Source organism: Suricata suricatta, chromosome 8, assembly GCF_006229205.1.
Source record: "Suricata suricatta isolate VVHF042 chromosome 8, meerkat_22Aug2017_6uvM2_HiC, whole genome shotgun sequence".
Taxonomy (NCBI): Eukaryota; Metazoa; Chordata; class Mammalia; order Carnivora; family Herpestidae; genus Suricata; species Suricata suricatta.
Window position 1 is genome coordinate 128,159,720 of NC_043707.1, and position 26,881 is coordinate 128,186,600.

General features: G+C 52.6%; 1 protein-coding gene and 1 long non-coding RNA gene across 8 annotated transcripts in view; one reads left to right on the forward strand and one right to left on the reverse strand.

Annotated features, from left to right (window-relative positions):
• The first annotated feature begins 53 nt into the window (after positions 1 to 53).
• Positions 54 to 25,410, forward strand: EMC1 (ER membrane protein complex subunit 1). 6 transcript variants are annotated; one of them, XM_029949747.1, is made up of 24 exons: positions 54 to 254; positions 3,539 to 3,663; positions 4,335 to 4,400; positions 4,633 to 4,726; positions 5,514 to 5,642; positions 6,985 to 7,111; positions 7,677 to 7,826; positions 8,141 to 8,308; positions 8,795 to 8,866; positions 9,191 to 9,253; positions 9,877 to 9,999; positions 10,736 to 10,832; positions 11,141 to 11,260; positions 11,816 to 11,824; positions 12,845 to 13,044; positions 13,204 to 13,353; positions 14,002 to 14,163; positions 14,483 to 14,602; positions 17,665 to 17,802; positions 20,743 to 20,916; positions 21,483 to 21,693; positions 22,545 to 22,629; positions 23,717 to 23,846; positions 24,002 to 25,410. In XM_029949747.1, the coding sequence occupies exons 1-24, from the start codon at positions 148 to 150 to the stop codon at positions 24,179 to 24,181; spliced, it is 3,000 nt and encodes a 999-aa protein (XP_029805607.1). In that variant the 5' UTR covers positions 54 to 147; the 3' UTR covers positions 24,182 to 25,410. The 6 variants fall into 6 exon arrangements, with proteins under 6 accessions (XP_029805607.1, XP_029805610.1, XP_029805606.1 ...); XM_029949746.1 differs by having other exon boundaries at positions 56 to 254; positions 11,138 to 11,260; XM_029949750.1 differs by lacking the exon at positions 11,816 to 11,824 and having other exon boundaries at positions 55 to 254.
• Positions 6,086 to 26,881, reverse strand: part of LOC115300130 — a 28,226-nt gene continuing 7,430 nt past the window's right edge. The window contains exons 2-4 of one of the 2 annotated variants that reach the window (XR_003912511.1): positions 15,360 to 15,516; positions 7,285 to 7,351; positions 6,086 to 6,299 (exon numbers count right to left, since the gene is read on the reverse strand). This is a non-coding gene — a long non-coding RNA (uncharacterized LOC115300130). Of the gene's footprint in view, positions 6,300 to 6,718; positions 7,352 to 15,359; positions 15,517 to 26,881 lie in introns of those variants that run through there. The other variant, XR_003912510.1, reaches the window with a different exon arrangement.

The window sequence follows — 26,881 nt, forward strand, 5'->3', positions numbered from 1 at the left end:
GGGCGACTTTCCACGCGCCAGGGGGCGTCCAAATCCCAAGGGCCCCAGCGAGGGGGGACAGTGTGGTCCCAACTCTATGGTCCGCGGAGGCGGAGCCTGCGGCCCGGTGCACGCCGGGCCGGCGGCGGGTGGGCTCGGGTTCCTATCATGGCGGCGACGGCTGCGGCGGCGGCGGCTTTCCGGTTCTGGCACTGGGCCGCCCTGCTCGTCCTTTCGGCCGCGGTCTACGAAGACCAAGTGGGCAAGTTTGATTGGTGCGTGCGTGTGGGGCCTGTTCGGGAAATGTGTGGCCGGCTGTCTTCTCAGTACCAGCCTTGTGCCTGGTGAAGGGAGGACCGTAACAGGCAGCAGGATCGGCTGCCTAACTTGCGGGGCTCAGTGCAAAATGAAAATGTGGGACCCCGCGTTGAAAAATGAGGAGTTTTGAGATGGCCAGAGCAGAGCACTAAACCAAGCGTTAGGGGGCGCTTCTAAAGCCGGTCCCTGTGACAGGTCGAAACCCGTGAAGCCGGCCCTGACTTTCAGGCTTGCTTGGGGTTGTGTTCAGAGGTCACTGTTCCTTCCTCCCACGTCAGGCTCCGTTTCTGTGACTGTCAGGTTTCTGATCTGCTGGGTGTCGGGAGTCGACAGCTCCTCAGTGAGCTCTAGTTCTTCCGCGAATTGGCGTCTCTTGAGTGTGTGAACAGAGGCTTGGGTCCTAAACCGAGCGCAACTTCTTCTCTCTCCCAGCCCAGTATGGCCCTGGGCTCAGAATATTACCCGGCAAGTGTCACATCAGCGGGGGGGGGGGGTGAATTTACTCATTCATTCACTCACTCACTCATTCCCGCCCCCTTCCTGGAGTTGGTTTACTTCTATATCAGACTGTATAAGTAACCATAAGTATATGAAACTATATGAGGGTTGTGCGATTTTAGGAAAGCGACTTTGGGAAACCCTGTACCAAGATTTATCTGTAAAATGGGTTTACTAGTAGGCCATTGCTACCTGCAGTAGTTGTAAGGATAAAAGAGATCATTCCTTCAAATGAGCACGATGCCTGGCTCATTGAATGCAATTAGTAAATGTTACCCGTTATTGTTATCACTATTTACAGGGAACAGTTTATTCCTCAGAGTCCAGCTCAGATACTTCCTCTTTCTGTATCAGACACATTGATTCCTGTATTTGTTGAATACTGGTAATGGGCCAACAGAGTTCTAGGTGCTGTGGATACAGAGATAGGAAGGAGCTCAGTCTGGGGGGACAGATATATCTGTATGTGATATAAGACAGTGTGACAAATGCAACTCAAGTCACATTAAAATTTTTTTAAACGTTTTTTAAAATTTATTTTTGGGAGAGAGAGAGAGAGAGAGAGAGAGACAGAGTATGAGTGGGGAGGGGCAGAGAGAGAGAGAGTGCAAGGGAGGGAAACACAATCCAAAGACAGGCTCCAGGCTCTGAGCTGTCAATACAGAGCCCTCTGGAGGGTTGAACTTGTAAACCGTGAGATCATGACCCGAGCCGAAGGCAGAGGCTTAATTGACTGAGCTACCCAGGTACCCCTCAAGTCACATTAAAAAAATTTTTTTAATGTTTTATTTATTTTTGAGAGAGAGAGAGAGACAGTGTGAACAGGGGAGGGTCAGAGAGAGACGGAGACACAGAATCTGAAGACAGGCTCCAGGCTCTGAGCTAGCTGTCAGCACAGAGCCCGATGCGGGGCTGTAACCCACCAACCCTGAGATCATGACCTGAGCTGAAGTTGGACGCTTAACCGACTGAGCCACCCAGGTGCCCCTCAAGTCACATTTTTAATATGTGTGCAAATGCTCACAGTGTAATATGTGCATTTTAAATGTATATGGTGTATTCACATATATATGGTTACGGTATGGTTCCAACTTAGCAAAATACTAGGTATGTGCAACTTACAAATAGAAGAATAAACAGAAGGAAATACCTTAAAATACTAAAAAGTTTATATTGGTGGTATTTTAGGTATTTAAAAATTTTAAAGATGCTTTTACATATTTTTTATATTTTCTACAATGAGCAGGCATTACTTTTATGGTCCAGATTAAAGATAGCAATATGTATTTTTTAAGTTTATTTATTTATTTTGAGAGAGAGAGACTGAGAGCTAGCGCAGAGTGAGCAGTCCGGGAAGGAGCAGAGAGAGAGAGAATCGGAAGCCTATTCTGTGCTGTCAGTGCAGCGCCCAATGCAGGGCTCAAACCCACAGACCAAGAGATCATGATCTGAGCTGAAACCAAGAATCAGATGCTTAACCAACTGAGCCACCCCAGTGCCCCAAAAGATAGCACTATTTTAAAAGAGAGTTTGGGAATTAGAGTCAGAAGGTCTTAGTTTTGTGTTCTAGTTCTGACAGTGACTAGTTGACCTTAATGGAAATTAGTTTACTTATCTGTAAAATGAGAGTAGTCAATTTATTACTTGTAAAATCAAGGTAGTAACGTTTATCCTGTGTGCTTCGTAGAATGTTTAATAGATACATCAAGGGGCGCCTGGATGCCTCAGTCGGTTGAGCGTCCGACTTCAGCTTTGGTCATGATCTCATGATTTGTCGGTTTGAGCCCCGCATCGGGCTCTATGCTGGCAGCTAGCTCAGAGCCTGGGACCTGCTTCAGATTCTGTGTCACTTTCTCTCTCTGCCCCTCCCCTGTTCACGCTCTGTCTCTCTGTGTCTCTCAAAAATAAATAAATGTTAAAAAAAAAGTGAAAAAAATAATAGATACATCAAGAATTAAACATGTGAAAATACAAGTAGAAACTGACAAAGGTCATAATAGGTCTGCCTCTCTACTATCTGCTTAGTTTCTTTAAAAAGCTCAAGAGAAATTTAGCGTAAATGCCATGTGTGTTTAGTTTGCCAGAAATGAGAGTATTTCTTCCTTAACAGCAATGTGTGGGCGCCTCCTGTGTACTTGGTAGTGAGCCATGTGAAGTTAACTATATTCCTTTAGGCTGAGGGAAGGGTGTTGAGAGTTTTGGGATTGGTTCCAGGGGAAGTATGAGTAACGAGTCAAATGAATCCCAAACGTGGAGTGGGCTCGAAAAGACTGTAGAGAACAGAAGCCTGACCCTGTCTATGGTGTTTGGTTGGAAAATCTGCATGATATTTTTTTTCTCCAGAGCTCAGTGGAAATTGAAGGGCAAGCAGGATTGAATGCTTGTGGACAACAGGCTTTATGTCTCTTTCCTCATGGGTGATAGGGGTGCCTAGTCCCACTATTAATAAATACTGAGAAGACTAATGTTTTTCCTGTGGGTTTAGGTCACATGTGTCACTTGAGATAAATATGTTCTTGCATTTAGAAGGAAGACCTGTACTCCTTACTGTTAGGGTGTATTCTCTCTTCTTGTTCCCTTTGCTCCTGACCACGTTGCATAGAAATCATGCTTTTGGTCGGATTTCATTAACAGATACATAAGATGGTAACAACCTCACATATCGGAGCAGTTGTCTTTTCACAAAACATTTCCTGCAGTGATGATTTTGGCCTCTTGCATTGCCCTGTGTTCTCTTCTACAGGAGACAGCAGTATGTGGGGAAGCTCAAGTTCGCCTCCTTGGAGTTTACCCCTGGATCCAAGAAGTTGGTTGTGGCCACAGAGAAGAATGTGATTGCAGCATTAAATTCCCGGACCGGGGAGATCTGTGAGTGACCTGTGGAGGCCGGTTAGCTTGGGCTGGCCTGGGCTGACCGTAGTGAATCCAGAGCGGCCTGTGGCTGGGGTAGTCTTCCCGGGTGCTCCCCAAGTTAGGGACAGGTTGGCAAAAGATGCATCTCTTACTGGGTCCTGATACTTTTTTTTTGATTGGGTTATCTTTGAATATTTCTTGTTTTCCTATAACTGGCCTTTCTAGTTTATCCCCTCAGCCTGAATCCTGCAAGTTCTTAAGACATTGTTTCCAAAAAACCATTCTATTCGGCAGTAAAGATTTGGATGCTCCCCCGCCCCCCCCCGCCCCGTAGATTCCTTATGCTGCTTTCATGGATGTTTTCAGACACTAAAATTATGGAAATATAATTTACAATCAGTACTTTTCTGGCAGATCATAGAGATTTTGTTTTGTCATTCATATATTTCGGGTGGTGGGGGGATGGGAAGTGAAGAGACCTCAGATTGGACAGGAGTAGCTCCTCTCAGCCCTCCCTCCCCTCGTTACCCCGTGAGAGGGAGGAGATCATTGCTAGTTAGCTGTAATCCTCTCCTTTGAAATAAAATGAGATACCGCTACACAAAGACCTCTTCCGTTCTCTCCTGCCTGTCGTCTTGGATGCCTCTCTCCAGTTTGTAGTAACGTCTGACTCTCTTGTGTCTCAGTGTGGCGCCATGTTGACAGGGGCACGGCAGAAGGGGCTGTGGACGCCATGCTGCTCTACGGACAGGGTAAGCTGAGCCCTGCTTTGTCTCTCTCGTGGCATTGGCTCCCTCTCCCCATTCTTTGGTTCCTTGCTTTGGGCAGGGTCAGCCGAGAAAGGAGCAGGGGTGTTCTCAGAAGGAAAGGACGGGTATTGCAAACAACTTTTGTTTGCATGCGCACATCAGAGGTGCGGACATTGCTCACAGCTGCAGAGCGCCAGCTGGGGAGATGACTTCACCGTGGTCTTGTCTCTTCCAGATGCAATCACCGTGTCCAGTGGAGGCCGGATCATGCGTTCCTGGGAGACCAACATTGGGGGCCTGAACTGGGAGATTACCTTGGACAGCGGCAGGTAGAGGCAAAGAAGCTGTATTTCATCTAGGCTTGGCTTGAGGCTTTGCTGGAGCACAGGTCTGCATGGACGGCAGTTCTGGGCCTTTTGGCTTTTTCCCGCACGGACCACTTGAACATCAAACACGCAGTGTGTCGATGAGTTGAGGTCATGGAACGTGGGGTCACGTGTTTAGCGAGCCCCTGTAGGCGCAGAGCCCTGTGCTGGGTGCAGTGCGTATCCTTGCCCTTGAATGCTGTTCCTCATCTTACCATGACTTGAGACGTCTGTAATGTCCTAGGTGTAGGAATGTCACGTGCACCTTGCAGTGTTTTAATGTTACGTTGAGACAGCAGTTTGGGCTACTCTTACGTCTTTGCCGGGGTTTACATCACAGGGTCGTTTGCAGTAGTGTATCCCTCTTGGGATGTAGTGTATTTGAGAAGCCCCCAGGCTGTGGGAACTGAGACCACCAAGAAACACGCCGTCAGCCGGGGGAGGCAGGCACGTAGCCTGTAGTGGCTGTACGGTGTGAAGGCTGCCGTGGTGGAGGGATCGCCTGCTTGCTCTGCAGTCCTGGAGGGGTTGGGGGGGGCGCGACCCTTAGGAGGTTCATGGGGTTTCAGGGGAGCCGAAAAAGCTGGTTGGAAGTGCAGCCTCTCCAGCCAGCCGAGCACGGGCAGAGCCAGCAGCGGGTTCTGAAGGGTTTGACTCCAAGGCCTGTCTTCTCACGCACCAAGCTGATGGGCTCCTCCAGTCTGAGGCCCCGGAGCTGCCTGGCCGTGCTCACCCCCGTACCTGTGCTCAGTTTCCAGGCGCTCGGGCTGGTAGGCCTGCAGGCATCAGTGAGGTACATTGCGGTCCTGAAGAAGACCACTCTTGCCCTGCATCATCTCTCCAGTGGGCACCTAAAGTGGGTGGAACATCTCCCAGAAAGGTGAGGCCGCCCTCCCGCCAGGTGACGAGTGCCTCGCCCTGCTCTCCACAAGCCCCTGTCTCCCTGAGGGCTGAAGCGTTCGTTCTGACTTGGGCTCACCTTAGGTTGGTGTCATGTGTACGGTGTTGGGCTCCGTAGATCTAGGCCTGCGCTCAAAGGCTGGGCTACCTCTGGCATTTCCTGTGCAGTGAGGAGAAGATTCTCCAATGGGGCACTAGAGACTGTCTGGCAAGGGGAGTGGCTCACTTGCTCCTGGTCGTAACACTCTGGGCTTTTTGACTTCTAATTCAAGTCAGACTGAGCCTCTCCTCTTTCTTTCTTTTTTAACATTTAATTATTTATTTTTGAGAGAGAGTGTGAGCAGGGGAGGGGCAGAGAGAGAGAGAGAGAGAGAGAGAGAGAGAGAGAGAGACTGAGAATCGCAAGCAGGCTCCATGTTGTCAATACAGAGCCCGACATGGGGCTTGAACCCATGAGCTGTGAGATCTTGACCTGATCTGAAATCAGGAGTCAGTCGCCTGACCGAGTGAGCCACCGAAGCGCGTCTTCATTTGGACTCAGCCTTTCATTCATGTTATGAATCAGAGCAACTGAAGAAGAGCCTAGGGTAGGAGCTGAGTGAGGTTTGAAGTGGTTTCCAGAGGTTCTCATGGAAAGCTGGAGGGAGGGAGGAAAGGAAAAGATTGGCTGAGACCTGTGGCCGTTTTCAGAGTGTAAAACCAAGTTCCTATGTGGCCAAGTGCATGGCATCCCGGTGCAAAGCGGGCCCAGTGGGGCTTGCTGGCCGCTGCAGTGTGCCTGGTTGGCCTCTGGGGGGCAGCCTTACGCAGCAGATGGGCATGCTATAGGGAAGCCCAGGAGTGCCACTCCTACTTTTTAAGAAGAGCTAGAAATCTGATTTTTACTTGTGAAGTCTCAGTTGTGTTGTTGTTGTTCTTTTTTTTTTTTAAACGTTTATTCATTTTTTGAGAGAGACAGAGCATGAACAGGGGAGAGGCAGAGAGAGAGGGAGCCACAGAATCTGAAGTAGGCTTCAGGTTCTGAGCTATCAGCACAGAACCTGATGCGGGGCTCGAACTTGGAATGGCGAGATCATGACTTGAGTCAAAGTCGGTTGCTTAACCAACCGAGCCACCCAGGCGCCCCTGTAAAGTCTCAGTCCTAAACATTGATGACTCTTTAGAAACAAACCAAACATAACTGTGAGCCAAACAAAACCTACTTGGGGACTGCTAGTGTGTAACCTCTGGCTAAGGACCTGACTGATTTGAGAGGACCCCCGAGAAGGGGCCTGTCCCACAGCTGAAGCTGTGGCCCTTGCTTTGTTTCTTCCCTCTCTTAGTGACAGCATCCATTACCAGATGATGTATTCCTATGGTTCTGGGGTGGTGTGGGCCCTCGGAGTTGTTCCCTTCAGCCACGTGAACATTGTCAAGTTTAACGTGGAAGATGGAGAGATTGTTCAGCAGGTATGGCCAGGCCTCTGCTTGAGGAGCCTTGTGGATTGTGGAGGGGAATAGATAGAGCCCTTCTTTGCATCGGGGACCGGGGAACATGGCTGGGAAGAAGCCATTCGTGGTCCCCGATTCTGGTCACTCGGGGGCTTTTTTCTTCTCATCAAGTGTTTGTTTAAAGCTCTCACACTTGCACGCGGTGCTCTCCCGGGGCGGCTGAAAATTACGTAGGTTTTCTTGTCGCCTGCGAGTTTCCTGGAAGACAATACCGTAAGATAGTGATAGGAAACCACATATGACACGTGTAGTAGAGAAATGCTTACCTGAAGTATCAGGTCTCAAAAATGACTAGGTATGTTTTTCCAGTGACCAGAAAGAAAATCCTGGTTTTCTCCAGGATTCTCCAGAGGTTGGGAGGGATGGGAAGAAGTCCTTTGGGGCCAGCCAGGAAGAGCATTTGAGCTTAGCCCCCCGTGGGATTGGTGGTGGGATTGGTGGTGACCTTGCTGCTGAGCTGGCAGGTGGCGGGTTGGGGGATGTACAAGTTCTCACAACCCTCTCACTGCTCTCTTTCCCGTAGGTTAGGGTTTCAACCCCCTGGCTTCAGAGTCTCACTGGCGCCTGCGGTGTGGTGGACGAGGCTGTCCTGGTGTGCCCTGATCCGAGCTCCCGGTCCCTCCAGACCTTGGCCCTGGAGACAGAGTGGGAGTTGAGACAGATCCCGCTGCAGGTGAGAGGTAGCGCTGCAGCCCCCTGGCCCGAGGCCTCGGCTTTGCCGCTTAGGAAAGTCCTTCTCCCAGTGACGCTGCTTCCTTCTTGAGCCTTGGCAGTTGTTGGCAAGAGGTCAGGCCTCTGCTGACCTGGTGTAAGGGGACATGGGCCACTCTTCTCTTTGGGGAAGCTGAAGGGGAGCTTCCGGAGCCAATGCCATGGCCTAGTTACTTCCACTGGCGAAGTGGGGCAGGGGAAGCTGGCCTGGGATGGATCAATGGATCAGTGACTTGCCCACGTTGAGCCCTAATCCTCTTTCTTCTTGCCCTTCAGTCTGTTGACTTGGAATTTTCGAGTGGGTTCCAGCCCCGGGTCCTGCCTACGCAGCCCAACCCAGTGGATCCTTCTCGGGCCCAGTTCTTCCTGCAGTTGTCCCCGAGCCACTATGCTCTGCTGCACTATCGTCACGGGGTCCTGAGTCTGCTCAAGAACTTCCCGCAGGTAACCGCAGACAGCGTAGGAAGCAGGAGACTCGAGGCAAGACACGAAGCTGGAACACCCTGCCTCTGAATCTGTAGCTGTTTTCTCCGGGTCCAGACGGCCCCTGTGTGGTTTGAGAGGGCTTAGCTTTAGGGCAAAAATGGAGCACTTTTTTCCTGAGAGTTACGAAGTCTCTTTAGAGTAAAACTGGAGGCTTCTCTGAATCCATAGCAGGGTGGGGGTGTTAATTCGAGCTTCCGTGTAGATACTAGTAACAGCAGAGTAACGACTGGCCTGTGCCTGTGTTCGAGGTAGGGGAAAGGCTGGTTTGTGGCTATGGACGCACCTGGGCCTTCGTCTGTTCTCACGTGGCCTGGCTGCCATGCTCCAAAGTCAGGAGCACTTTCAGCTTCAAGGCCAAGGGACCTCGCTGTAGAGGTGCTCCTCTGTGAGGCTGCTGGCTGGCACAGGCCCCATTTAGGAAGTGGCACTTTGCTTTGTTCCCAGGCTGCCCTAGTGAGCTTTGCCACCACTGGGGAGAAGACGGTGGCTGCGGTCATGACCTGTCGCAGTGACGTGGTGAGTAGTGAGAGCAGCATCTTCTCATGTCTGCCAGGAGCCCTGAGAGCCAAAAGTTGGGGCGGTTGGAACACAGGGGGGCAGGAAGCTGTTGAGAAATAAGTTCTCACTTGCTCTACGGAGCTTTCTGCGTTCCCCCTCGGTCCCGGGAATGAACCCTATAGTACGGCCTCACTTTTCCTTGGGGGCTGCTGTGAGCAAGAGTCAGGAATGAGGTTTGTCTTCTCCCAGGAGCTAGACGACACAGGTGTGAGAGCTTCATTTTGGTGCCTGGGAGTGACCCTGTGGCTCCACGTTCTCCTTCTGTCCTTCTCTCTTCCCCAGCAGAAACCTAGCAGTTCTGAAGATGGGTCACTGGGGAGCTTTTCGGAGAAGTCTGGTCCCCAGGTACAGTGTGGCATTGGTGCCAGACCTAGTGACAGGGGTGCCCTCCGGGGAAGGTGGGAGCACCCAAAGCTTGGAGCGGGCCTCCTGGTGGGGTTCACCCCGTTCAGTAAATGAAACCTGGTTTCTCTGGATCCTTCTTAGTTGGGCACTCGGAAGGAGAGTCCCTAGAATCTGGTCTTGAGCACTTTTTCCTCTGGCGCTCAATTTCCTGGTCTCTTCTGAGCCCCTGGCTGGTATTGCCAAGTGGCAGTCTGTGCGCTTGCGTCGGGGCAGAGTGAGGGACCCCGGGTGGCACCCTTTCTGCTCCGTCTTCCGTCCCCTAAGATCTTCTGAAGAGCTCCATGGTTTCCTTGCCTGCGACCTTATCTCTGTTTGGGAGGCGTGCTGTGCTCTACTGACCTCCTCCCGGAACGGGCACAGCGGCCCTAGTTCTGTTGATTTACTCGGTACCTTACTTCTGCCTGAGAGTCTAGCTTTCTTTTTTCCTTTTGTTTTTCTTGGTGTGTATTTCTTCTTCCGGCCTGGTCTTCCTCCAGGGTGGTTCACCCTAGTTCTTGGACTTCCTCTGTGGGACTCCGCTCTGGGGGAGCTCTCTAGTTGACCCCTGCTGTCCGTACCCGCAGGACTCCTTGGCTTGCTTCAACCAGACCTACACCATTAATCTCTACCTGGTGGAGACAGGCCGGCGGCTCCTGGACACCACCATCACCTTCAGCCTGGAACAGAATGGCACTCGGCCAGAACGGGTGAGTCAGGGCCTTCGTCCGTGGGCTCTGCCCTGTGGGCGTCTCGCCGTGGGCCTCCCTTTCCCCAGGGCCAGCTCACAGCCTTGGGCCCTGGATTAGGGCTCTCTGGACCCGAGTTCTAGTCCCTCTGAGTAGCTGACCTGTCGTAAGTCCCCATGAATCACTGCAGAGGCTGGTGTCACTTATGCCGAGTTGGGCTGTGCTGGGCTTTTCACCAATGCGCCAATTGACTGACTGAGGCCTCTCACCAGCCTTGTGAGGTGGTGATTACTATGCTCATTTTACCAGTGAAACTGATCCTGGTGAGGTTCAGGACGCTACCCAGAGGCACGGAGCTGGTAAGGGGTCACCAGTGCCCCAGCCTGTGCTTCCGGTGTCACCCTGCGTTGCCACTGTTCACGTTTAGGGTGTTCTTCAGCCTCTCTCGTCCAAACGGGACCTCTGATCTGGGCCTTCTGCTCACTTTGTGGGGGACGGGAGCATGAGGACTGACGCGGTGCCCGAGAAGCCCGCAGGCTCCCCCTCGCAGAGCCCCGAGCTGCAGCCGGGTGCCCCTGCGTTGGCTCCGATGTGTTGACGTTCTCTCGCTGGGGTCTGAGTGGCAGCTGTGCTGGGTGGACAGGGATTAGCACCGTGACCTGGGCCCCTCGTGGCTCCTGATGCCTTGAGCTTAGGGGTCTGGAGCTCAGAGGCGTGTGGACGCTCGCCGAGTGAGTGCTTCCAACTCCGCCCCCAGCTCTCCATCCAGGTGTTCTTGAAGAAGGACGACTCCGTGGGCTACCGGGCCCTGGTGCAGACGGAGGACCACCTGGTGCTGTTCCTGCAGCAACTGGGTGAGCAGGCCTCCTCCAGCCCTCTTCTTTTTCCTTCGGGCCCGCCCAGCCTTCTGGCAGGCTCTATTTGGGGGGCTGTGGACTGGCTTCTGGGAATGATCCCAGTGGAGTCTAGCCTGGATGTTTTGTAGAGCCGTGTGTTGCCTGCTTTTGACTAATCCCTTAGTGTTCTCGGGTGGGCTACAGGACTTCCCTGACTTGAACTGCTGAGCCCCGCCTCGCCTCACACCGGAGCTGCTGGAATCCCAGCGCCTTCAGGCGATGGGGGAGGCGGGCCTGGCTTCTGTGACCTGGGGTTTCTGCAGCAGGGAAGGCGGTGCTGTGGGGCCGGGAGGAGTCGCTGGCCGAGGTGGTGTGCCTGGAGATGGTGGACCTGCCCCTGACGGGCGCTCAGGCTGAGCTGGAAGGCGAATTCGGCAAGAAGGCAGGTGCGCACCGAGGCCGGGCCAGCAGGGTGGCTGGGTGGCTGGCGGGGCGCCCTGGGGACGGGCTTGGTAGTTGGACCACAAGAGATGCTGGCTCACGGCCTCCCCGGCCTCCTGGGCACAGCCGTTTTGCCATTCTGTGTGGACTTAGCTCTGTGACTGGTTTCCGGGGCATTTGTGGCCAGGGAATGTAGGTATCCGTTCTTTCCTCCGAGAGGAGAGTGTCTTGTGCAACCTCCTGCGGAGAGGTCCTGAGGACCTGTGTCAGCGTCGCCCCCAAACCCCAGCCACCTCTTCCTGGGGAGGTGTGGCTGGGTCGGTGCGGTTGTCGTGGTGACCGGCGGTGCCCTCTGATGCCGGCCAGCCCCAAGCCACGGCTGGACCGGGCTCACTCCACTCGGGTCAGTCCTGCCTCCCGCCTCTCCCATCCCTTCACCTCGCTCCGCAGCGCCTGGTTCCTCGGCCTCCTCCGGGCCGGGCACCCCGGTAGGCATTGCGGGTTTTCTTGAGCTGAGGATTAATTTGACTTTACTATTTATTTCTGCTGCCCGGATCCAGCAATTCAAGGTAAATTCTGCTTCCTGCTACCCTCTTGCTCGTTGCCTGCTCGCCTGGCTAGCTTTTGGGTAATTCTTTGTCTGTGCTGGCTGGCATCGACAAACTGCCTGCCGTGTGTGCATGGACCGCTGGGGCTGTGACGTGTCCTGCTGGCCCCCCCGCTTCCTTGAGCAGAGGTTGCTGCAAAGTAGGATACGCGAGGGCGCTACTCCCCAGCGCGCGCCATGGACCCTGCGTGGCGTGAAGTCCTGTGTGTGTGTGTCTTGTGGTCTTGTCTTCCCGATAGCCCCGCAGACTACAGGCAGTTTTACAGATGAGGAACCAGAGGTCAGAGGTTATGTGCAGGTCACCCAGCTAGTAAGTAGTAGAGCCGGGATTTTATTTCAGGCTGCCAGATGCCAGAGAGCATGCTCTTTATTCGTGCTGGCCGGCTCTGGCGGCCACGTTGACCCTCCGGAGGAGACTCGAGGGTGGCGTCCCCAGTCACAGGGTGAGGTGCAGTGCATGATGGCCCTGGGGCTCGGTCGTCAGTTGGTTGTAGGGAATAGGTTAAATAGCTACCAGGGTGGGACTGAAGCAGTGGGTAACGGAGGCACAGCGCACCTGCCTCTGCATCCTGCACCCCCTGCCCTCCCCTCTTGTGGCTTTGTTGCGGCACCCAGAAGCTTTCCTCTGGCCCTTCTGGATGCGGGTTGTGCCAGAGACATGCCCAGCATGGCTACCGCCTGCACAGCTGATCCCTGACCGGCTGGTCCCCTCTCCCGAGATTCCAGCAGGTGGAGTTCCGTGAGCCAGGAAAGTAGGTTTTGGAAGTCCCTGCATGGCTGTGCCTGAGCGTGAGGTGGGCAGCTTCACACAAAGGACTGCCCGTGGGACTCCCAGCCCAGCTTGCGGATGACTGAGTGCTCCACAGGGAGCGGATGACTGAGTGCTCCACAGGAGACCCCTCACTAGGAAAAGCCTCTTGCTCGAAACGCCTAGTCCGATGAGGAGTGAGCTTCAGTTGTGTTACCTTTTCCTTGACCCCAGACGGCTTGCTGGGAATGTTCCTGAAACGCCTCTCGTCCCAGCTCATCCTGCTGCAGGCGTGGACTTCCCACCTCTGGAAGATGTTTTACGATGCTCGGAAGCCCCGAAGTCAGATTAAGAACGAGATCAACATTGACACCCTAGCCAGAGACGAATTTAACCTCCAGAAGATGATGGTGATGGTGACAGCCTCAGGCAAGGTGAGGGCGTGTGAAGCCTGGTTCCAGACCTTCTGAGCGTCAGTAAGTGGGAAGCAAAAAGCCTTTGGTAGGGGTAGCGCTGGTTCTCATTTCCAAGGATAGAATCAGTTCTTCGATTTGTCTTTCTAGTAGCCAGCCAGTGGTGTGTTTATCTTGCAGCTTTTTGGCATCGAGAGCAGCTCTGGCACCATCCTGTGGAAACAGTATCTCCCCAACGTCAAGCCAGACTCCTCCTTCAAACTGATGGTCCAGAGAACGACTGCCCATTTCCCCCACCCCCCGCAGTGCACCCTTCTGGTGAAGGACAAGGTGAGGCTGTCCTCCTTGGGTCTGAGCCAAAGTAGGTGTGGCTTTTTGGTGTTTTGTAAGCTGAATTTCTCCTGGGCCTTTGGAGTTCTGGGAGAGCTAGGGACGGCTGTGCCGGGGTTAGAGCTCTCCTGGCCGTCGGCCTGAGGGCTGGAAGCATCCTGGACCAGACCGATGGGGGGCTGACTCTGGAGGGGGTGTGACGTCACCAGACCCGGACCGAGCCAGCCCTCCTCGTCCCCAGGCACAGGCTGCTGTTTTCTCGTAAGACAAGGGAGAGCAGGACACAAAGCCGTGTATCTCTGCCTCCCAGAATTAGCGGGAGTTTTGTGGACTCGCTCTAGCGTCCTTAGAAAGGCAGTTGAGTAGACGTGGCTGAATTGGTGCCTGACCGTTTTGTTTGTTCCTCAGCATGTCCAGTGCTTGGTTAGCTTCAGAGCCAGAGGCAGCTTACTTGGTTTCCCTTCTGACACACTAGCCTCGAGGACCGTTCTCGCTCAGGCAGGACTTTGTTTTGCACCAAGAGGGAATCCACCGAAGGGCGCTGGGGAGCCCGTCCTGGCTGAGCTGAGTCCCAGCTCTCCAGATGTACCCTTAGTGTCCGCCTCCCTTCCTGCGGGTGGAGTCTGACCGGTTGCGTGTCCATTTCAGGAGACAGGAATGAGCTCGCTCTATGTCTTCAATCCCATTTTCGGGAAGTGGAGTCAGGTGGCCCCCCCGGTGCTGAAGCGCCCCATCTTGCAGTCTTTGCTTCTCCCCATCATGGATCAAGACTATGCCAAGGTGCTGCTGTTGATCGATGACGAGTACAAGGTAAGAGACTTCCGAGCGGCCGAGAGCACCTGGCAGGGTCGGGTGTCTGGGGCCTGGTCAGCTGCCAGAGCAGCCAGCACGTGTGTGGGCTTGCGGGCCGTCTCTGGGCCACCCGATGGCACTTCCTGCCGCTCACAAAACCCAGGCTTTTAGCCAGAGTAGACTTAAGCCCTATTTGGGGTCAGGGGACTTGAACTCCGTTAAGATTTGCTATTTTATTCTTAAGGCTCTTGCTGATGGTGAACAGTAATGAGTCATGAGAGACCGTGCAGAGTCCTTCTCTTTTAACTCCTTCCTTGGGCTGTCTGGGGTTTTCAAGGTCACGGCGTTCCCAGCCACTCGGAATGTCTTGCGACAGCTCCACGAGCTCGCCCCTTCCATCTTCTTCTATTTGGTGGATGCAGAGCAGGGACGGCTGTGTGGATACCGCCTTCGAAAGGTAGGAAAGGCGCCTCCTGGCTGGGGGCCTGGGTGGAGGAGGCCAGGTGTTCCTTGGGCGCTTCGCCAAGAAGTGGATTATACCATGTGTTCTGTTGTAGACGTACATCCGCATGATTCTGATGTCTGCCTTGTCTTTTTCACACTGAGCAGCTACTGCGTGACAGGCAAGGGTCTAGGCGCTGTGGAAAGAGCGGTGCCCCATAGATGGGGTCTGCCCTCAGGAAGTTTTTTTTGTTTTTGTTTAATTTTTAAGTTTATTTTGAGAGAGAGAGAGAGAGAGAGAGAGAGAGAGGGAGGGGTGGAGGGAGGAGCAGAGAGCAAGAATCCCAAGCAGGCTCTGGGGCTTGAACTCAGGTACCAAGAGATTGTGACCTGAGCCGAAGTTGGATGTTTAACCCAACTGAGCCCCCCAGGCGTTCTTGCTCCTGTGGGATTCTTATTCCACGTGTTTTTCCGGTAGCAGAGAGAAGGGATGTTGTCCTACTTTCTTGAGCAGGTGGGAGGTGGGAACTCGGGTTGAATAATGAGCCGAACTTTCTGTATAAAGATGATGTTATTGATCTACTTTTGATGGAATGTGTGCTTTGAATTTTATTTTTGGACATGAGATGGATTTGTCCTAATGCTGACATACTTGAGCACAGCACTAGCAAACAGTGATAGACACTGGCTCAGGGGTCCAGCTCTGAGGTTCACAAGGGGCTGACCTTGGCCTCGTTAGCAGGGCTGTGGACAGGAGGGATTTGTGTACTCACCAGAGGCCCTCCATCCTGTCCCTCGGGGCCTTTTGAGAGGCAGCACAGCATCGAGCTGAGGCGCTTGGGTCGGCTGTCTGAGTGTGAAGACAAGCTCTAGCACTTGCTGACGTTGTACCCTTGGGCCTGTGACTTCTCCGGCCCTCTGTTTTCTCATCTGTAAAATAAGATGATTATAGGATTACCCCCACAAGGTTGGTGTGAGGAGTCAGGGAGTTAATTATGTGTACATCACATGACGTAATGTCTTGCACATGGTAAATGCCATCTAAATTTTAACTGCTATTGTCTTAAAGATGTTTAAAAAAAACCCAAAAAAGAAGAGTCCTTTCCTGAATTTTGTAGCAGCTGACCTTTACAGAAGCAGCGTGGGAAATGGTCTCCCTGGAAGACATCTTCTTTACCCTTGTGGGGGAAAAGATTGTCCCTTCAAGCTGATAAAAAGAGATGGTTCTTTGTGGTAGAGGGGAGCAAACTCGGAGTTGATCGGTGAAGTCCTGAGGACATGGGAGGAAACTAGCGAGGGAGGACACAAGACACCAAGCTTACGTGGGAAATGAGCCAACTGCAGTCTTGGGTCTTTGACCTCCAGGTGAGCGTCCTGGCGACCTTCCTCCCTGGGGAGGTTTTAGTGCATTCGAAGGGCTTCACACGAGCTGGTGGCGATGAAGCCCAGTTTGCTCTTAATAAAAAATATTTTATTTCAGAAAGACTTAAGTGACATGCTTTATAACCATTAAATCGATACAGAAGAAGCACATGGCCCAGCGTAAGTGATGCACATTGTAACCATTAAATCGATACAGAAGCAGCACACGGCAGGAGCGTGAGCAGAGCTCTCCCGCCCCAGTTCCGATGCGTTCTGCAGGTGGAGGGCGTCAGTGGTCGGCCGTGCGTCCTCCCCTGTCCTTCCTGGGTGCTTACAAGTACCGCAGCCATGGTGGTGTGGACTGCAGCGTGCGTGGGGTTCAGATTCAGGGTGTCTTACTGAAGTGGAGTTTGTGACATTTGCTCCTTTTATTTAGTGTGTTTTCTACCCCATTATTTTGTTAAATCCATATGTTGTCAACGTATGGTATCGAGAAAATGCAGAATCATGAGGTTAGGGCTCGCTCCTTCACAAGAGGAACACGGTTGTGTAGACGGCACTCAGGTCGGGAGGCCACATGGCACTGGGCCCTCGGGGGGCTCTCGTGTCCCTTTCTGGTCTCTCTCCCCTGCCCCCCAAGGCTCCACATTTATACAGTATGGATGTATAATAACGTATTTAGGGGCGTCTGGGTGACTCTGTTGGTTAAGTGTCTGACTTCATTTTGGCTCAGGTCATGATCTCACGGTTTGTGGGCTCAAGCCCCATGTCTGGCTCTGCACTGACAACATGGAGCCTGCTTGGGATTCTCCCTCCCTCTCTCTCTCTTGCCCTCCCTCGATCATTCTCTCTCTCAAATAGTTAAAGAAATGTGTTTAACTATAAATTTTTGTATATTGGTTTTCTTGACTATAAAGCATATTTCCTGTAATGTTTCAAGTTCCCTTCCTACTTAGTAATTTACTGCTGGCCTCAGATACAGGAATCTTTAAAAAATTTTTTTGGGGGGGCACCTGCGTGGCTCAGTCGCTTAAGTGTCTGACTTCGGCTCAGGTCATGATCTCACAGTTTGTGAGTTCAAACCCTATGTTGAGCTCTGTGCTGACAAAGCCTGGAACCTGCTTCAGATCCTGTGTCTCCCTCTCTCCTGCTCCTCCCCCACTCATGTTTTCTCTCTCTCTTTCAAAAATAAAAATACATATTAAAAATTAAAAAAAATTTTTAAGTGTTACTTAATTTTGAGAGAGAGAGGGAGGGAGAGAGAGAGACACATACACACACACAGAATTGGAAGCAGGCTCCAGGCTCTGAGCTGTCAGCACAGAGTTTGATGCGGGGCTCCAACTCACCAAAGGCAAGATCATGGCCTGAGCCAAGTCAGACGCTCAACTGACTGAGCCACCCACGACTCCCCAGGAATCTTAGTCTTTAGAAATAAGTGGTAACGTTTCTCTGGATACTTCTTACTCAGATAAACAGTGGGATACCATGGAATATTCCTCTCTTTTCTTACTAGCTTTGGTATTTTTCTGAATCAGACTGAGAGTTCCAAAACTCCTGCACAAACTATCTCCTTGTTGCAGTTTTCCTAGGAGCTCTGATCTCCTTGCAGCACAGAGGCCCCAAGTAGGATGTGGGATGTGTCCGGCTACAGCTCTTGCGGGTCTGAGTGTGCTCTCCAGTTTACAAGTGCTGGCTCTCTTGCCCTCTCCCTAGGATCTTACCACTGAGCTGAGCTGGGAGCTGACCATTCCCCCAGAAGTGCAGCGCATCGTCAAGGTGAAGGGGAAGCGCAGCAGCGAACACGTTCATTCCCAGGGCCGCGTGATGGGGGACCGCAGTGTGCTCTATAAGGTACGGTTCAGCCGTTTGGTGTCGGGAGAAGGGCAACGGCTTGGATTCTGGCTCCAGGATTTGGTAGATAATTGACTTTGAGTGAGTCATTTCATTCCTTTGAGCCTTAATTACTGTCTGTGAAGCGAGTGTAATCTGCCCTGTTCCTAGGGCGGTCGTGTGACCCCCGCGAATGCTCATGTGTAGCATAGTGCCTGGCACATGGCCGCTACCCACTAGAGGTTAGCTGTTGTTGTTAGTGGTAGTGCTGACAGAACTTTCTGGGGTTAAGCCTTAGCCGATCCATTAGAAACTGCACCTCTGTGGTCCAACACTAGTTAGTGGGGAAGGGAGGGAGACAGAGAGGTGGCCAGTGGGCTGCCACACTGCCGGGAGAAAATGCAGGCCTTGTAGTAGGGGTCATGTTACACGCTCTGCAGAGCAGGGGCGAGCTGGAGGAGATGTGGTAGAACAGGGTAGCGCGACCCAGGAACGTGGACAGGGAGGCTGTGTCCCCAGGCGTGGCCGTGCCGCAGCGTGCAAGCCCGCTGGGCTGTCCACGCAGACTTAGCTCTGCTGCAGGCCGACTTCCATGGTGGGTAGTTTGGGTAGGCTCCCCGAAGGTCTGTTTCCAAGCGTATACTGGAGTAAGAGCACCTATGTCACATGTTGTGAAGATTGGTGATAACACGGACCGCAGAACCATGTCCTGAACATGACTCGTGCCATTGATCTGAAATCTTTATTGACAGATGCGTTCCACATGGCTGTAGTCAGTCTGACTTATGCAGAACAACCAAAATAATACAAATTCTAAAGTATGTTTAACTTGTACTAGAGGGAAATATATTCACTATGTGGTTTACCTTTATGAGGTGAAATTTACTAGAGTACTTGCATTTTTTCTGTGTTGAAAAAAATAGAATAGATTCATATTTATCATACACATTTTTTAGTTTAGTCTTTTTTCTATAAGCCTTTGTTTTGGCCTAATTGTAGACTTATAGGGAAGCTGCAAACGCCGCGCGTCGAATTCGCCCATAGACCCCTCACCTGGGTGCTCCTAGGGGCCTGTGGTACCTCCGTCTGAACTCAGCATCGGCGTGAGGCTCTCAGCTACACTCCAGACTTCGTTGGGGCTTCCTCGGCTTTCCCGCTGGGGGCCCTCTCTGCTGCAGGCCCCTGCCCCGGGCCCCGAGGGTCCTGTTTCTCTAGCCTCCTCTGTTCTGTTCCGTTTTTCAGTCTCTGTTTTTCATGATTTTGGTAGATTTGAAGATCACTGGGCAGGTGTTTTGGAGGCAGTTTTGGTTTGTCTGGTGTTTTTCTCATGGTTAGACTGTGGCTGGAGGTTTAGAAGGAATACCACAGAGGAGAGGCTGTGCTTTCTTTTCTTTCTTTTTTTTTTTTTTCCTTTTTTTTTTTTTTTTTGAGTGCTAGCAGGATGCCAGGTGCTTTTTTAGACTCTGGGGTACGTTAGTGAACAGAACAGACAAAATTGAGGCTGTTATTGTATTCCAGAGAGGCCAATAGTGTAAATAAAGAGATAAGTTTACAGCAAATTAGAAGGTGATTAGTTCTACTGAAAAATGCAAAGCTGAGAAGGAAGAGGGGACTGGGATTGAAAGGGGGTGCAATTTAAAATCGGAATGGTAGGAGGGCCTCACTGAGATGGTGACACCCAAGTGGAACTTGGAAGGAAGGAGATGACAGTGTGATAGCAGGGGGAGAGCCTTCTAGACAGAAAGGCCGGTGTGGGCCTGCAGTGTTCCAGAAGCGGCAAGGATGGTGTGGCTGGAATGGGGTAAGTGAGGAAAGTCCAGGCTGTTGAGGTCGGAAGGCGGCCTTTGTGTCACATGAGATGGAGTGCCATCAGGCAGTTGGTAGCACAGATGTGACATAAACGACCAAGTGAAGGGCTCGCTCAGCCTGCCGTGTTGAGACCAGAGGGCCGAGGGAGAGAGCAGGCAGACTGCACAGGTTGTCGTCATAACCCTGGCGATGTGGTGGCAACTTGGCCTGGGCTGGTGGGGGGTGGGGAGGGACCAGATTCCAGGTGTGTCTGAAGGTAGAGCCAGGGGGATGGCTGATGCGTGGGATGCTAGGGGCTGTGCTGGTCAGAGAGAAGGGGGGTCCAGGATGGCTTGGAGGTCTCCAGTCTAAGACCCAGATGTGTGGGGAGGCCTGTGGGGAGCAGGGCTTAGGCAGGGGCAGGACAGGAGTTGCCTTTGGGGCGTGTCAGGTTTGGGATGGGACACTTAGGAAGAGATGCTCAGATGGCAGCCTGCCAGAGCCTGCAGTTCCGGAGGGTCTGGCGTGGATTTGCAGCCGTGGCCACTGCCGGCTCCTGGGGGTGGGGTGGCCATGAGAGCTAGTATAGACGAGGTCCAGGAGCCTGGGGAGATGAGGAACCCGCAGAAAAGACTGAGAAGCAGGGGCCCATGGGGTGAAGGAGAAGCAGGGGGCTCGTGTCCCAGTGTTTCCAGAAGGGGTGAGCCCCCATGTCACGTTGTACTAGCAGGCCAGGGAAGACCAGAACAGACTCGGCCGTTGGTTTAGTGGTAGGGAGTGCACTGGTGGAGAGAAACCGCATCGCTGGAATGGAGGCTTAGGTCCAAGAGTGGGCAGACCTGGCTTGTAGCCTGAGTTAACCATTGGTTTTGTCTGTGATGTGAGCAGGTTGTGTAACTACCTTAAGCCTTCCTTGCTGACCAAACGTGGAGAGCCACAGCCCAAGCAGGGCTGTTTACGGGATTCAGGGAGCCGATGTCGGCCAGGCACCCGTGTGGCACACGACACCCGGGGACTCTGATCGAGTGCGGAGAAAGTGAACTCCAACAGGAAGCCCCTCTGACCAGGAAGTCTGGTTTCTCCACCAGGCTGGCAGGCTCCAGGGCTCACAGCAGAGTGGAGCTTGTGATTGGCCATTGTGGTTCTGAGGGACCTCTTCCCTCCTCTCCCCAGAGCCTGAACCCCAACCTGCTGGCCGTGGTGACAGAGAGCACAGACGTACACCACGAGCGCACCTTCATTGGCATCTTCCTTGTTGATGGTGTCACTGGGCGTATCATCCACTCGTCCGTGCAGAGGAAAGCCAAAGGCCCCGTCCACATCGTGCACTCCGAGAACTGGGTGGTGGTAAGGAGTGGCAGATCCACAGGTGTCCCTGCCAGGGACGTGACACAGCCAAGAGCGCATGGCCGGTCTCCCCTTGTCTCAAATCCTCTCACTGCCTCTTGTTCCACCTGGTGGCTGCTTTGTGTTTTTGTGGGACCCAACCCCTGCATGGCAGTTGAGAGAGACTCAGGGATTCGACCGCCTGGGGCTGATGCCAGCCCTTCCTTTTCCTGACCGTGTAACCTTGAACTAGTTATTTGAGGCCCACATGCTGCATTATTTGTGAAGTAGGGAGAGCAAAGCGTCCTCTGTTCTAGGTTGGGACGACGCCTGCCGTGTCATAAGCGCTCAGACACCAGCTGTGGCTGTTTTGGTTTCTGAGTGTCCTGAAAACTCCTTTGTCTTATGATGCACTTTGGATAAAACTACCCTGAAAGTTAGTGAACTTGGTAGCGAGGAAGAAAGGTGGGGTGCTGGGTGGTCTCTTTCCTCCCTGGACGTGTAGCTCGTTGGAAAGCTGGCTTCCCGTGGAAATTCCCCTTGCCCGCTGTGCCAGCGGCCCGAGCTGCCCCCGCTTCCCTCCGCAGTACCAGTACTGGAATACCAAGGCCCGGCGGAACGAGTTTACCGTGCTGGAGCTCTACGAGGGTACTGAGCAGTACAACGCCACTGCCTTCAGCTCCCTGGACCGTCCCCAGCTGCCCCAGGTCCTCCAGCAGTCCTACATCTTCCCCTCCTCCATCAGTGCCGTGGAAGCCACCATCACTGAGCGTGGCATCACCAGCCGCCACTTGCTCGGTGAGTGAGCAGGGCAGGGGCTGCAGGGCAGCCGGGCCTCCCAAGGGCGCCATGCTGGCACACCCTGGTCGACCACCGTAGGGGAGGTTGGTGAGGAGGGGTTTGTCTCAGCAGAGGAAGTTCCTTAGTCCGGCTGTGCCACCCGTAAGGGATGACACGGCTCGTTTCTGACACGCAGCTTCACTTCTGTCAGGCGTTTTCACCTCACCCAGAAAACAGCCCTGATGTCGGGTCTGCGTGGATGTGGTGGAAAGCCACAGGGGATAGGGTCCGGTCCGTACGGGTCTAAGTGCAGGACTTAGTGACTGCTCAGCAGGCTGCTCAGTCTGCTGGATTTCACCAGAAACGTCGGGGACTCGGCTCTGACAGGCGCTTGTGTCACTAGTTCGTTCTCAGGTCTGAGGGTTTCCTGAATTTGGTCCCACCATCCTGGGACGGGCAGCTGTGCTGTGGCCCACAATGACATGGGCAGCTGGTGTTCGGCCAACGGCAGGGACGCCTGCTTGGTTGGTGAAGCCGTCGCTGGAGGGACAGGCGAGGGCTGAAGAGATCAAGTGGCCTTCTGTGCTCTACTCTCTCATCAGACCCCTTTCTTGATTCTAGAACTTGATTTCCTCATGTCTCAGGATGAATTGTGAAGAAACCAGTACCTTCAAAAGTGGGAACCTTCATTCAGACCCACGTGTATTCTTGAATTATTGTATTTGGCCACTTAAGGGCACTTCGGTGACCCATTTTTTTGGTCTGAAACTCTGTTTTAAGTTTTTGTGATAATGACATTTCTGTGCCCAGCCCCGACTTGGGATTGGATCACTGTGAACATTCACTTCTGTTGACTTGTTTCTGTGTAGTTGGGCTGCCTTCCGGAGCAATTCTTTCCCTTCCTAAGGCCTTGCTGGACCCCCGCCGTCCCGAGATCCCGACAGAACAAAGCAGGTGAGGCCTTGCGGTGGTGCTGGAGGCCCTGACCCTGAGAGCGATGGCCTTTCGGAGACGGCTGGGCCTCGGCCTGCCGTGCGCCGTTCTGCCGCGTGGGGGGCTGGGGCCACAGCAGTGGACACCTCCACCGAAGCCCTCTGCCCCCGTGCGGTTCGCCGTTCTGGTGGGGAGGTGACGTGGACGTTAAATGAGATAAGCGAGAGAAATAATACTGTGTTAGGTACTTGTAAATGCTACGGAGAGAAAGTCACAAAGGGACCGGAGCTATGAAGGCTGGTGGGGGTGGGGGAGGGGGAGGCAGTGCATGGGGGTGGAATTTGAGAGGTGGCCTGGGAAAACCCCTCTGGAAAGGCAACTGTGGCGTGAGGCCTTGGAGGAGGTCAGAAGCCAGCCTGACCCAGGCAGGGGACAGCCAGTGCCTGTGCCCTGAGATACCCTCCAGAGGCAGGGAAGAGGCCATGGTGGCTGCGGCAGCTAGTAGGGGCGGGGGTGGGGGGGACACTAGGAAACGAGCTCAGGGAGGCAGTGGGGGCTGGGCTGTGTGGAAGCCAACAGCTTGTCACTGTTAGTAGTAACTTTTTGTGTTGCTGGCCATCATCTCTGCAGATTTCCCCACCTCCGTCCCGAATTCTGTTCCCTTAGGGGTGTGGGGACCTGAGCTGTGCGAAGGGGGAGCAGGTCTGTCTTTGCACACGAGGAAAGGGGGAGTGTGGTTTGGAGAGAGGGGCGTCTAGAGCTGGGGGACAGGTGGGATGATCCTGGGGTTTTCCCAGGAGCACGGACCGAGGCACTGTGAGCCAGAGCAGGCATTGGCCTCATGGTTCCACATGGGGATTAGAGTGGCCCTGACTTTCCTGCTCTCATAGTGGTTCTGTTGTTCGCTTAGATTTGGAACAAGGTAGGAAGCCAGATCTTACTCTCCCTTGCTAGCATTCAGTTGCTAAATTTTTAACTGCGTGGTGCAAGTAGATCTTGAAGGAAGATTGGAGGCTAGATACGTGGCCCGGAAACCTCCTGGGACTCAAAGAGGGCAGCCAAGAGATCCCCTTGCAGGAGTTTTGAATGCCTGGCTGATGTTTTGCAGAGAGGAGAACCTCATCCCATACTCCCCAGACGTGCAGATACACGCAGAGCGGTTCATCAACTACAACCAGACAGTTTCTCGAATGCGAGGGATCTACACAGCTCCCTCGGGCCTGGAGTCCACTTGTTTGGTGAGTAGAGCCCACAGCCACCGTGTGTGATGGCTGCTTTGTGGTTCACCCCAGAAAACAGCTGAGGATTCCAGGTCTTTTCTTACCAGAGTTTGAGGTCCTCGTGGACCCCTAGCCACCTTTCTTATGTATTTCTCGTTCCCTCTGCCTTCCAGGTTGTGGCCTATGGTTTGGACATTTACCAAACTCGAGTCTACCCATCCAAGCAGTTTGATGTCCTGAAGGATGACTATGACTATGTGCTGATCAGCAGTGTCCTCTTTGGCCTGGTTTTTGCCACCATGATCACGAAGAGGCTGGCACAGGTGAAACTCCTGAATCGGGCCTGGCGGTAAAGACCCAGGACCCACTGCGGGAGAGCAGAGCGCCGAGGGCCGTGAGGGTCAGACAGGAAGCTGCGGCAGCAATGTGACAGGCTGGGGGAGGACATGCATTGGTGCTGTGTCAGCTGAGTCATGGGGAGAAGAGGGACTCTCGTGGAGACTCCTTTCGGGACACATCTGCTGCGGCGTCGGTGGCACACGGAGGCTGCACTCCCGCGTTGTCTCAGCCGAGAATCTCGTGTCGACGGACTTGCCCTCAGAGTCTGAAGGCCATTGCCCTGTTTCCTTTTTTTGCCCATTCATGAACGTTGTTTCTCACTAAGACCCCCAATAGATTTTCTCCTTTGTGAGGCCTGCTTGACTTGAAGGTGGTTTGCCTCTTGTGTTTCCCAAGCCTGTCTAGAAATCCTTCCATTTCCTAGCCTCATGCTTCAAGGTCAGGAGGGCACTCTTACTGGTAACTCAACCTCTTAGGTGCTTTTGCTATTTTACATCGAGAAAGAAGATCCAGGCTTAGTTGAGGCTTTAAAGACTGATCCAGCTTCTCATCGATTTTCTCCAAAGTAAGTTAGAATTGAGGAATCTGTACATGGTGTCAAGATTCCCTTTAACTGAATCCCTGGTTTGGAGGCTGTCATTCATCAGGGGGGCCACCCTGTCCTTGATTCAGTTCATCAGAGTTAAGGGCGTAATAGTGTCCTGGCTTTTTGGGTCCGTGCTTTTCACCTAAGATGTGTCCAAGCTGAGGTCTTTTTAATACTACTGAGTTGTCTCAACCTGCAAGAGATTCCAAGGGAGGAGAGAACCTACCCATTTGTGGTACCTCCTAACCTCTCATCTCACTCCGAGGCTGGTCTAGTCCTCTTGTGAGCTAGAGGAAGCTGTCTTGTTCAAGAACCTCATTATTTATTTTTACTTTTAGATATAAATTAATGAGTGCCTCACGTATTTCTCCTGAAGTGAGTAGATTTGAAATCTGCTGTAACCATTGCAGCTTTAAAAGAGGGGAGCGTGGGGCAGGGAGGGAGATTGGCATTTTGTGGATGAAACTTTGCTGATTGGCCGGGCTGTCGTCTCTGCTACGAGTGGAAGAAGTCCTAAAAGTTTCCTTTGTTCACGGATCTGGGAACGATGGAACTTTTCTTGACTGTGGAAATGAAATGTGCAGGAGGAGGCCACCTCCAGCCTTGTGGGGACAGTGGTATGTTCGGGTGTCCGAATAAAGTGGTGAATGGCACTAATGTCAGTCCTTTCTTGTGACGTGGGACGTGGAGGCTACTTCTGCATTAGAGGGGGCAAAAAGCTGTGCAGAAATGGGGTGTATTTGAATAGGGAAGCCTGTCGGTGCAGTCATATAAGAGTTCTGTCATTTAAAACCAAGATGAAATCTGGGGCGCCTGGGCGGCTCAGTCAGTTAAGCGTCTGACTCCTGATTTCGGCTCAGGTCATGATCTCACAGTTTGTGAGTTCAGGCTCCACATCAGGCTCTGTGCTGACAGCAAGGAGCCTGTTTGGGATTCTCTCCCTTCCTCCCTCTTGCTCTCTGCCCCTCCCCCGCTCACACTGTCTCTGTCTCTCTGAAAATAAACTTAAAAAAAAAAAAAGAAATCTTTTTGTGGTCATATGCTGCTGGTAGATTATGATAGAGAAGGAAGACACAGGATAATTATTTTACTTTTACTTGAGTAATAAAATTGTGAAACTGATTTTAATGACTGAATGAACATCTAGGTATCTACAACCGGCATCTGTGCATCCTACTCAAGGCATAGTTTGTTTAAAGCATCCTGGGAGACGGGAAGAAGTTAAAAAAGAAAAAAATCTGCCCTAGTTTTGAGAGAGCCTGGTTGGAATGTTGACTGCTCTATGTAAACATGTGCAAGCCGCGTCGTCAGTCATTAGCTGCTGCCTCGCTGCCTGCGCTGTGTGCACAGCCCCCCAAATCTGCTAGAAGCCAGTTATTTGCCTACGCATGTGCCAGAATCTGAAAGAACAAGCTAAGGGGAGGCGTTATCTGCCATTTCATATGATGCCCTGCATTTCGGCCCTAATCATTACCATTCTCCTGAAAGTTATCTCAAAGCAAGTGCTTGAAATAGCTGCTTGGTCCAGCGTCCGTCTTGTCGTTTCTCACCGTTCGCCATCGTAAGGCTGTTTTTGGTTTGGGCCGGCTTCGCCCAGCCTCCACCTGTGGCATTTGAAACTGTTGCCCCTCAAGAAGACATGAACAGACACTTCTCCAATGAGGACATCCAGATGGCCAACAGGCACATGAAACGATGCTCAGTGGCACTCATCATCAGGGAAATACAAATCAAAACCATGCTGAGATACCACCTCACGCCAGTCAGAGTGGCTAAAATGAACAAATCAGGAGACTCTAGATGCTGGCGAGGATGTGGAGAAACGGGCACCCTCCTACACTGTTGGTGGGAATGTAAACTGGTGCAGCTGCTCTGGAAAACAGTGTGGAGGTTCCTTGAAAAACTTAACAGATCTTCCCTATGCCCCAGCAATAGCACTGCTAGGGATTTATCCAAGGGATACAGAAGTGCTGGTGCATAGGGGCACATGTACCCCAATGTTCACAGTGGCACTTTCAACAATAGCCAAATCATGGAAAGAGCCCAAATGTCCATCAACTAATGAATGGGTCAAGAAGATGTGGTTTATCTATACAATGGAATACTACATGGCAGTGAGAAAGAATGA